At 42.2% G+C, this 12,349-nt stretch overlaps 1 protein-coding gene across 1 annotated transcript in view; it reads right to left on the bottom strand.

The window, feature by feature from the left end:
• Positions 1 to 445: 445 nt before the first annotated feature.
• ZPBP2 (zona pellucida binding protein 2) overlaps positions 446 to 12,349 on the bottom strand; it is a 33,048-nt gene continuing 21,144 nt past the window's right edge. Inside the window, exon 8 of the mRNA XM_055102097.2 lies at positions 446 to 1,978. Within this exon, the coding sequence (XP_054958072.1) occupies positions 1,824 to 1,978 (155 nt within the window). The 3' untranslated portion in view covers positions 446 to 1,823. The remainder of the gene's footprint in view (positions 1,979 to 12,349) is intronic.

A 12,349-nucleotide genomic window follows, 5' to 3' on the forward strand; every position in this document is an offset into this window, starting at 1 on the left:
CCAGCTACTCAGGAGGCTGAGGCAGGAGAATGGTGTGAACCAGGGAAGCGGAGCTTGCAGTGAGCAGAGATTGTGCCACTGCACTCCACCCTGAGCGACAAAGCGAGACTCTGTCTCAAAAAACAACAACAACAACAACAACAACAAAACCAGAAAACATGAATAATCCTCTAAGAACAAAGGATACTCTATCAAGAACAAAATATTGGCCAAGCATGGTGGCTCACACCTGTAATCCTAGCACTTTGGGAGACTGTGGTGGGTGGATCACTTGAGGTCAAGAATTCGAGACCAATCTGGGCAACATGGTGAAGCCCGTGTCTACTAAAAATACAAAAATTAGCTGGGCATGATGGCGCATGCCTGTAATCCCAGCTACTTAGGAGGCTGAGGCATGAAAATTGCTTGAATCTGGGAGACAGAGGTTGTGGTGGGCCGAGATCACGACACTGCACTCCAGCCTGGGTGACAGAGTGAGACTCTTTCTCAAAAACAAACAAAATATTCCCACAAAGAAAATTCCAAGCCCAGATGGTTTCTTCAGTTATACAATTAAGCATTTAAGAATAAGTAACTCTAATTTCACACAAACTTTTTCAGAGACACTTTCCAATTCATCCACAACACTAGCAAAACTTAACAAGAACAATAAGAGAAAGGAAAATGCAGGCCAGTCTCATTCGTGAGCTTAGATGAAAAAACAGAAAAACAAATCAGCAAACCAAATCACCGTAGAAAAAGAATAATATAAACTGGATTTATCTGGGATTTCAAGGCTGGCTTAACATTGAAAAATTAATGTAATTTACCACACTAGCAATTTAAGAAGAAAAATGATGGGATCATTTCAATAAAGACAAAAATGCATCTGATAAAATTCAATGTCCATTCACGATTAAAATTCCAAGAAAACTAGGAACAGGGCCAGGTGTGGTGGCTTACACCTGTAATCCCAGCACTTTGGGAGGCCGAGGTGGGCGCATCACTTGACGTCAGGGGTTCAAGACCAGCCTGGCCAACATGGTGAAACCCCATCTCTACAAAAATACAAAAATTAGCCAGGCTTGGTAGCAGGTTCCTGTAACCCCAGCTACTTGGGAGGCTGAGGTGGGAGAGTCGTTGGAACCCGGGAGGTGTAGGTTGCAATGAACCAAGATCACGCCATTGCACTCCAGCCTGGGGGACAGAGCCAGACTCCATCTCAAAAAAAAAAAAGAAAAAAAAAGAAAAGAAAACTAGGAACAGGAGGAAACTTCTTTAATCTGATAAGAGTATGTACAAAATATGTATAGTAAATATCATATTTATGGTAAAATGTTGTAAGCTTTCTCTCTGAAATCAGTAATAAGACAAGGATATTCACTATCACTGTCTATTTGACATTGTACAGAAGATCTAGCAAATGCAGTTAAACAAGAAAAAGCAACAAAATATGTAAGAATTATAAAATATTGCATTACTTACAGATGATCTAATGTGTACATTGAAAATCCAGAAGATTTACAGATAAATTATGAAATTAATAATTTAACAATTTTGTAAAATCAATATATGGACCAGTTGTAATCCTATATATACCACTAACAAGTACAAAATGAAATTTGAAAAATACAATGATAATGGCACCAAAAATATGAAATATTTAGGAAAATGTTGAACTGAGGGTCTGAAAGAGCTGAAATACATTGTTATAAAATCTTACTGAGGCCAGGTGTGGTGGCTTACACCTGCAATCCCAACACTTTGGGAGGCTGAGGTGGGCGGATCACCTGAGGCTGGGAGTTCAAGTCCAGCCTGACCAACATGGAGAAACCCCGTCTCTACTAAAAATACAGAATTAGCTGGGCGTGGTGGCGCACACCTGTAATCTCAGCTACTTGGGAGGCTGAGGCAGGAGAATCGCTTGAACCCGAGAGGCAGAGGTTGTGGTGAGCCGAGATCGCACCATTGCACTCCAGCCTGGTGACAGATCGAGACTCTGTTCGGAAAAAAAAAAAATCTTACTGAGAGACCTTAGAAAAGACTTAAACAAAAGAAGAGATACTACATTGAAGGATTAGGAGACACAATATTGTAAAAATGTTAATTCCTCTCAGATTGATTTATGGATTCAGTACAATCCCAATAAAAATCCTAACAGTTGAGTGAGTGAGTGTGTGTGTTTGTGTGTGTGTGTTTATGTAGGTGTGTAATTAGCTGATTCTAAAATGCAAAGGGCAAAAACAGCTATGAAGCTCTTGAAGAAGAACAAGGTGGAAAGACTTGTTCTACCAGATCCAAGACTGATTTTGAAAGCTATGTTATTTCAGTGTGGCACTGAACAGGGATAGACAGAAAAACAATGAAAGAGAGATCTCAGAAATGGATCCCCATGTAAAAATGGACATTTGATATATGAGAAAAGTGTCACTGAAGATTAGTTAAGAAAGGCTAGACTTTTCAATAAACGGTGCCAAGACAACTGGATAAGCATGTAGATAAAAAATGAAATTTGGCTGGGCATGGTGGCTCACACCTGTAATTCCAGCGTTTTGGGAGGCTGAAGTAGGAGGTTAATTTGAGCCAGAAGTTTGAGGTTACAGTGAGCTATGACTGCTACTGCACTCCAGTCTGGGTGACAGAGTGAAACCCTGTCTCTAAAAAGAAAAAAAAAAATTGAGCCAGGTGTGGTGGCTCATGCCTGTAATCCCAGCACTTTGGGAGGCCGAGGTGGGCAGATCACCTGAGGTCAGGAGTTTGAGACCAGCCTGGCCAACATGGTGAAACCCCATCTCTACTAAAAATACAAAAATTAGCTGGGTGTGGTGGCAGGCGCATGTAATCCCAGCTATTCAGGAGGCTGAGGCAGGAGAATCGCTTGAACCTGGGAGGTGAAGGTTGCAGTGAGCTGAGATCACGCCATTGCACTCCAGCCTGGGCAACAGGTTGAGACTCCGTCTCAGAAAAAAAAAAAAAAAAAAGGATCCCTGTCACACAGTATACATAAAATTTAAATTCCAGATGGGTTATAGATCTAAATGTGAAAGGTAAAATGATAATTATATTAACATTAAAAACTTCTGTTCACAAGATATATGATAAAGAGGGTAAAAAGCCCACGGAGTGGGAGAAGATATTTAAAACACATGCAACTTACAAAGGGCTAGTATCCAGAATGTATAAGGAACTAATACAAATCAATAACAAAAAGATGACCCATTAGAAAAACAGACAAAATATTTGAACGGCACTTTCCATAAAGGAAAAACCAAATGGCTAACAAATGTATAAACTGATGCTTGACTCCATTACTAATCAGGGAAATACAAATTAAAACCACTATGAAATAACATTATTCCCTCACCGTAAAAGCTAAAAGTCTGACAATATCAAGTGTTGGTGAGCACCTGGACAAATGGGAACTTTCATACACTACTGCTAGGAAGGTAAACTAGTACAGCCACTTTGAATAACAGTTTGGCATTACAAATCAAAGATTTGCCTACCCTGTGTTCCAGAAATTCAACGTTGAGGTACAGACCCTAGAGAAACATATGCACATGTCGATCAGTGGGATACACTCTTAAGAAAGTTCTTTAGTAGAATGTCATTAACAGCCAAAAACTGGAAACAACTTGAATATTCACCAACAGTTGAATATGGATAAACAAACTAAGGTATATTCATACAATGGAATACTATACAGCAATTGATATAAATGAACTAAAACTACAGGAGATTAATCTTTGGAAAGAAAGTACAAAAGAATATATTCAATATTATTATCTCCACACAACATTCAAAAACAGTAACTATATTGTTTAGGGATCTACACTTTGGCGGTAAAATTCCAAGAAAGGTAAGGAAATAACTATTATGAAATCATCCTTTTTGGTGGAAAAGTGATATGATTAGGAGAATCATATCTGAAAGGGGTTGAGCATCTGAAAGGGGTGGGTTTCAAGAATGCTAACAATATTTTATTTCTTCACCTGGGTGGCAGGTAGCTCAGGAGTTTATTTGGTAATTATTCATTAAGCTACGGTTTTATATTAAATACACTTTTCTGTATCCATGATGTACTTCACAATATAAAAGGCGAAAAAGAGAATGGTAATGCTTACTGTTCTATTTGAAGTTTTTTTGTGTGTTGTGGCAGTGTAAACCCCTCCTCCATCTGCTTTCTGAAATCTTTTCTCAAGTCTACCACCCATATCTCCAAGGGACAGAGTCCTAAGCTGCCATCTAGGTTACAGTGGCATCTAATGAAACAGTACAGTACTGTGCTGTACTGACAAAAGGGATGAGAAAATGGTCTTTGCTAAAGATGTACTGTACTAGAAAATGATAAGAGCCAGGGCCAGGCATGGTGGCTCACGTCTGTAATCCCAGCACTTTGGGAAGCTCAGGCAGGTGGATTACTTCAGGCCAGGAGTTCAAGACCAGCCTGGGCAAAATGATGAAACCCCATCTCTACTAAAAATACTAAAAATACAAGACTTAGCCAGGCATGGTGGCATATGCCTGTAGTCCCGGCTTCTTGGAGGCAGGAGGCTAAGGCAGGAGAATAGCTTGAACCAGGGGGGCAGAGGCTGCAGTGAGCCAAGATCATGCCACTGTACTCTGCCTGAGTGACAGAGTGAGACCCTGTCTCAAAAAGAAAAAAAGAAAAAGAAAATGATGGAGCCAGGACCAGAATCAGAAAGCCAGAGGCCTTCCCCTTCGATTGTGTGTTGCAGATGTCTTCCTCACTTGCTTTCTGTCACTCAGGGTAGACAAGCTTTGGGAGATGCTTTAGAAACCATTGGGGCCAGGCGCGGTGGCTCATGCCTGTAATCCCAGCACTTTGGGAGGCCGAGGCAGGCAGATCTTGAGGTCAGGAGATCAAGGCCAGCCTGGCCAACATGGTGAAACCCTGTCTCTACTACAAATACAAAAATTAACTGGGTGTGGTGGTGCGCGCCTGTAATCCCAGCTGTTTGGGAGGCTGAGGCAGGAGAATCGCTTGAACTAGGGAGTTGGAGGTTGCAGTGATCTGAGATCGCACCACAGCACTCCAGCCTGGTGACAGAGCGAGACTGTATCTCAAAAACAAAACAAGAAAACAAAACGAAACAAAAACATTTGATAGTAGGCTCAAACAAAGCTGGGCCATAAGGAAAGAAAAGGGAGGCACATGCACATATCTCCAGATTCAATTTAGTCTTTCCTCTCCATTTGAAATTTGGTTGACTTCCTTCCAAGTGAGCCACACTCCAGGAAACCCCAGAAATGAGGTAGGGTCCAGGAATCTAAATTGGAGCTGTTCAGTCAAAGCTGTGCGAACTACATCTGCAGAAAAAGGACTTCAAGCTCATTTGGACTGAAGTGTGCTTCCTCTGCTGTCTGCACTGCATGCAAAACCTGAATGATTGGTGTTACAAAGCTACTTTTGGCTGGCCGCGGTGGCTCACGCCTGTAATCCCAGCACTTTGGGAAGCCGAGGCGGGCAGATCAGGAGGTCAGGAGATTGAGACCATCCTGGCTAACATGGTGAAAATCCGTCTCTACTAAAAATACAAAAAAAAAAAAAAATAGCTGGGTGTGGTGGCTACTGCCTGTAATCCCAGCTACTCGGGAGGCTGAGGCAGGAGGTTGCAGTGAGCCGAGATCGCATCACTGCACTCCATCCAGCCTGGTGACAAAGCGAGACTCCATCTCAAAAAAAAAAAAAAAAAAGCTACTTTAAAAATTTTTTTTATTTTTGCTTCCTGTTTCCTTATTTTCTAAACAGCTTCATTGCGCTTTATTTGATTCTAGATTCTGATACCAGATATCAATGTGTTGTTACCCTGGGATGATCCAAAGTGATAGCATAGCATCTGTTTATCAAACTCCACCTCATAGCTGAGTCCATTGCAAGCAGTCTTTGTAACATGAGATCACTCTGGAACTGTACTTTCTTTTTTATTATTTTATTTTTTTTTTTTGAGATGGAGTCTTGCTCTGTCACCCAGGCTGGAGTGCAGTGGCGCAATCTCGGCTCACCGCAACCTTCGCCTCCTGGGTGCAAGCGATTCTCCTGCCTCAGCCTTCTGAGTAGCTGGAATTACAAGCTCCTGCCACCACGCCTGGCTATTTTATTTATTTATTATTATTTTTAAATTTTATTTTATTTTATTTTTAGTAGAGGTGGGGTTTCACCTTGTTGGCCAGGCTGGTCTCGAACTCCTAACAACAAATAGTCCATCCACCTCAGCCTCCCAAAGTTCTGGGATTATAGGCATGAGCCACCACGCCCAGCCTGGAACTTTACTTTTACACCAACCATGTTTCTACAACTGCAGGGGCCTTCAGACCTGCAAAACTCCTTATTGTGCCATAGCTGTCTAAAGCTATATTACCTCCTGGCAGCTACAATTCTCTGACTTAGGGAGAAACATAAAAGTTCTTTTTTTGACTAATTAATGTTCAATTCTGAGTAACGGATGACTGGTGAAATAAGCAGCTTGCTACAGTGAGACCCAGAATTTCCACTCTAGGCCACTGACATCTGCACAAACCTGGCAGTGATATAAACGTTTTTCCCCATTTATAACGTTACAAATATTTTTTCTTGAGATCAGGTTTTTGTTTTGACTGTCAAGCTTTCCACTCACAGAGCTAAAGGTAATCACACTAATCTGTCAGTTTATCTGTGCTCTTCTTTCTGAGGGACTGAAGAAGCTTATGAAACAAAAGGAGGAAGAAGGCAGGAAGGACCTTGAGACACATTTATCAGATGCATGGGTTGTGGGGTAAGGAAAGCTTGCCAAAGGGGAACACAGCTCAGGTGCAAATAAAGCAGCAATTTAAAGAGTAAAAGGAAACTGGAGGATGAAAAACAAAAGATAGAAGGAGAAAACAGCTTCCTGGCTTAGGAAAAAGAGAAATTCACAAACTCAACAGCAGTGCCTACATTCTGTAGGATTTTCTAAGGAGAGGGGAAGAAAAGTCAAAGCAGAATAACATCAGACAGAGGCCAGGCGCGGTGGCTCATGCCTGTAATCCCAGCACTTTGGGAGCCCAAGGTGGGCAGATCACCTAAGGTCAGGAGTTTGAGACCAGCCTGGCCAACATGGTGAAACTCCATGTCTATTAAAAACACAAAAATTAGCCATGTGGTGGCAGGCGCCTGTAATCCCAGCTACTCAGGAGGCTGAGGCAGGAGAATCACTTGAACCCGGGAGGTGGAGGTTGCAGTGAGCCAAGATTGTGCCACTGCACTCCAGCCTGGATGACAGAGTGAGACTCCATCTAAAAAAAAAAAAAAAAGAAAAGAAAAAAGAATAGCATCAGACAGGAGCAGGTGGCAATCTTTTGGAATGCAACGCCATCAGTAGTTTACCCTTTGACCTACACTGTAAGTTTTCCCTCAAGGGGTGGTTAAATTTTGTATTTGGTTGTATCTTATTTGCCTAACAGCCACTTCCCATTAAACTGCTTTGTTTGAGGAGCTCATGTGAAATGTTAGAAATAATTACTGGTGTTTAAGATAAAACTTACTATGAAAGACAGAATAGTTGGTAATGAAGAGAGCGTAGATACTGGAATATTCAATGTCAAGTCTGCCACATACCAGCTATGTGACTTTTTGGGCAAATTACTTCCCTATTATGCCTCCGTTTTGATGTGTATCAAATGTGAATAATAAGAGTATCTGCCTCCTATGATGAATATGAGAACTACTGAATACATCGGAAACACTCTGTGCAGTTCCTGGCGTGTAGTTCTATATGTACACGTGTTCATTATAACGTGGGAGTACATGCAGCGTTTCTTTTTGAACTCCATAGGCATGTCTCTCTTTTTTTTTTTTTTTTTTTTGAGACGGAGTTTCGCTCTTGTTGCCCAAGCTGAGTGCAATGAGTGATCTCAGCTCACTGCAATCTCCACCTCCCGGGTTCAAGTGATTCTCTTGCCTCAGCCTCCTGAGTAGCTGGGATTACAGGTGCCTGCCACCAGGCCCAGCTAATTTTTTTTTTTTGTATTTTTAGTAGAAACAGGGTTTCACCATGTTAGCCAGGCTGGTCTTGAACTCCTGACCTCAGATGATCCACCCGCCTCAGCCTCCCAAAGTGCTGGGATTACAGGCGTGAGCCACTGTGTCCGACCAGGCATCTGTCTCTTTAGGATGGTTGGGGTGGTAGTTCTACCTTCAAGAAGGAAACATTTCCTTCTTAGGGGGACATAATCACTTTAGAATCCTACCATTAAAATGTTCATACTCTCTTTCTCACTTTTATGAAGTTCTACTGTTTCAAAATGAGATGTGCTATTATGGAAAAGAATAATGCATTAGCCTATTTCAGGATAACCTAGTCATTAACCTGTGTGCCCAGTTTTTTTTATGCCGACAGAATAAAACTATCCAAACAACAGAGATTCATCCTCACTGGAATAGACATATATTCTGGATGTGGGTTTGCCTTCCCTGCTCATAATGCTTCAGCCAGCGCTGCCACCTGTGAACTCACAGAATGCCTTATCGACCATCATGGCATTCCACACTGCATTGTGTCTGATCAGGGAACTCACTTCACTGCAAAGGAAGTGAAGCAGTGGGCTCATGGCCGTAGAATTCGCTGCTCTTACTCCACTCCCCATCACCTAGAAGCAATTAGCTTAACGGAAAGGTGAAATGGCTCACTAAAATCTGTTACAGTGTCGACTGGGAGACAACACCCTGAAAGAAATGGGTTCTGCTTTACAGGATGCAGTTTAGGTTTTGAATCAGAGGCCACTATCTAGTGCTGTCTCCCTCATAGCCAGGATAGTCCAGGAATCAAAGAGTGGGTGTGGGAGTGGCTCCTGTCACTATTCCACCCAATAACCCACTAGAAGAATGTTCGCTCTCTATCCTGGTAACTTTGAGCTTTGATGGTTTGGAGATCTTTGTTCCCAAGAGGGGGATGCTTCCACAAGGAGACACCACAATGGTTCTTCCCTGGTTTGGAAGATGAGACCGTCACCTGGACATTTTGGGCTCCATATGTTGTTGAACTAAGCAGGGGAAAAAGGGGATGAGGTGAGAAAGGAGAGTTAATCTACTGGCTGGAGAGAATGATCCTGATGACCAATGGGAAACTGAGTTGCTACACAAGGGTAGAAAGGAGGACTATGTCTGGAACCCAGATTCTCTGAGGTACCTCTAGTTCTTCCATCTTCAATAGTAAAGGTTGATGGAAAACTATGTAGCAACCAAAAAACAGGTGTGGGGAGGAGAAGGGGTAAGAACAATAAAGATTCAGACACTTTGGCAATAAAATTTCAGTCATTCCACCACATAAAGAACCCAGCAACTGAAGTTCTGACTGAGGGCAACAATAATACGGAATTGGCTTCCCGCAGAAGGAAGCCATAGGTATAAACTACAACCTTAATGACCAATCACAGAAACAAAGTAGCTTTGCATATTTTCTCTTTGCTTCTTGTATTCACACCTTTATTTATTTATTTTGAGACAAAGTCTTGCTCTGTCGCCCAGGCTGGAGCACAGTGGCACAATCTCAGCACACTGCAACCTCTGCCTCCTGGGCTCAAGCGATTCTTCTGCCTCAGCCTCCTGAGTAGCTGGGATTACAGGTGTGTGCCACCACACCTGGCTAATTTTTGTATTATTAGTAGAGACGGGATTTCACCATGTTGGCCGGGCTGGTCTCTAACTCCTGACCTCAGGTGATCCACCCACCTTAGCCTCCTGAAGTGCTGGGATTACAGGTGTGAGCCACTGTGCCCAGCCAATACCTTTATTTTAATATGCTATCCTTCTTCTCTCTCCTTTCCATTTTTTAATATACAGATTGTTGGTAGATAATTTTACAGTTTAGTCTTTAGGTAAGAATATTCAGTGGAACTGTGACTGAATTTGAGAAGTATTTAAAATAGCAATAGAAACAATGACTGTTGGGACTACGTATCTTTACATTTTGGGGAAACAGCAAGTACTTTTAAGATGGATAGATGTATCTTCTTAGAATATAAAATTGTGGCCAGGTGAGGTGGCTCACGCCTGTAATCCCAGCACTTTCAGAGGCTGAGGCGGGAGGATCACTTGAGCCCAGGAGTTTGAGATCAGCCTGAGTTCTAGAGAGAGAACTTGTCTCCACAAAAAAATTTTAAAAATTAACTGGGTGTGGTGGCACGTGCCTGTAGTCCCAGATACTTGTGAGGCTGAGGCAGGAGGATCGCTTGAGCCCAGGAGTTCAAAGCCTGCAGTAAGCTATGATTGTGCCACTGCACTTTAGCTGGAGCAACAGAGACCTTGTCTCAAAAAATAAAAATTGTTTTGTCCATGAACAAGGGTTCAAATGTGTATAGAAAGGTGCATGTGGACGTCAAATAGCCAAAAGGTTAGACTGTGACAGTTAGCAACTTATTGTCTCTCAGCTCCAAATTCATCCTTTTTGCCTGCTCTGTGAAAATGAATCTGGGCTCTGAAAATATTTTTCCTTTGCCAGCTGGCACAACAATGAACTGTCAGAAAGGGGTGCTGGAGAGACACTGTAGGTTCTGAGTTCTTGCTTTGGCAGGCTCTGGTAGCATGTTCAACTTCTCCATTGTCCATACCCTGCAGTGCCTGGTGGCCAGCAGCATCACTGACAACTCCTCCTCCTTCTGTGGATTTATTTATTTATTTAGAGATGATGTATCACTGTTGCCCTGGAGTGCAGAGGCACAATCTGGCTCACTGCCATCTCTGTCTCCTGTCAGCTACTTGGGAGGCTGAGCGATTCTCCTGCCTCAGCCTCCCAAGTAGCTGGGATTACAGGCACCCACCACCACACCCAGCTAATTTTTGTATTTTTAGTAGAGACAGGGTTTCACTATGTTGGCCAGGCTGGTCTCGAACTCCTGACCTCAAGTGATCTGCCCACTTTGGCCTCCCAAAGTGCTAGGATTACAGGCATGAGCCACCACGCCTGGCCTCCTTCTGTGGTTTTATGGCAGAGTGTCTCTAGTGAGAAACTTCCCTATGTACAGCTTTTCCTGGCACCGCAGAGGGTGGGTCTCTGACAAGTTCTAGAGAGTGTATTTTTAGCACGACAATGACTTTTCTTCCATCTGGTGACCCATGGTTATGCTCATTTTAACAAGCTGGACCTCAGCCCTAGGGGATGGTGGATTTTCTTAGACACTCTCAGTCCTAGTGGTATTGCCTTAAAAATATATGTATATCTGTTATTCCTCTATTCTTGAGAGTTCTCCTTACATCTTACTAGGCAATTCCTTATTATTCCAATCCCTTGTTACATTTAATAATTCCTCATATTAAACTTCCTCTAATCAAATTACTGTGTATTTTCTGTCTCGAGATTGGACCCTGACTGATGCACATACAGTTAATAGATGGAAAATAATACATATTGCCATATTAATGTAGTGGAATAGAGGAGGAATGGAATCAAATCTTCATGTGTTAACAGAATTTTTAAAAATATGGGTAAAGAAAGTTGCAAAGCATACGCATTACACCTTTGATGTAAAAATTAAAAGATTAAAAAACTTAAGGCCGGGCGTGGTGGCTCACGTCTATAATCCCCAGCACTTTGAGAGGCCGAGGTGGCAGATCACCTGAGGTCAGGAGTTCGAGACCAGCCTGGGCAATACAAAAATTAGCTGGGCATGGTGGTGCGCCCCCTGTAATCCCAGCTACTCAGGAGGCTGAGGCAGGAGAATCGCTTGAACTTGGGAGGCGGAGGCTGCAGTGAACTGAAATCATACCACTGTACTCCAACCTGGGCAACAAGAGCAAAACTCAGTCTCAGAAAAAACAAAAACAAAAACAAAGACAACCCCCACCCAACAACAACAAAAAAACTTACATGGGAGGGATACCTACCAATTTCAGAGTGGTGATTAATCCTTGGGGGGGGGATAAGAGAATAGTGGTAGAAGAAAAGTATAAAGAGGCTTTAAATGAACCTGTAATGTTTTGTTTTTAAAGATCTGAAGTAAACAAAAAACTGTAAGAATATAATGAAAATGAAAGGCAAGAGTCCATAATCTGCAACTGAAACAATTTGGCAGAAAAAGGTCAGCCTAGATTACATTTGGACATCTTCTCTTCTGGATATTCTGAGCAGGTTAATACACAGGTAACCTAAGAACACATATCTTGGTAAGAATTTCAGGATAGTCTGCTTTGCAGCTGATAAGAAAGCCTAAGGTAAGATAAAAATGTCCAGTGACAACACACAGGCTCTTACAAGAGATTTTATTAATCATTGATTAGAAAGGTACATAAACTGTTAGCCTTTTATTCCCCAATAATACCTCTGATAGGCTAGCTAATATGTCCATAGAGGCTAAATGTTTGTGCTCTTGAAAGTTTGTAATCAGTGATTTTCTT

Source organism: Pan paniscus, chromosome 19 (assembly GCF_029289425.2).
Source record: "Pan paniscus chromosome 19, NHGRI_mPanPan1-v2.0_pri, whole genome shotgun sequence".
Lineage (NCBI taxonomy): Eukaryota > Metazoa > Chordata > Mammalia > Primates > Hominidae > Pan > Pan paniscus.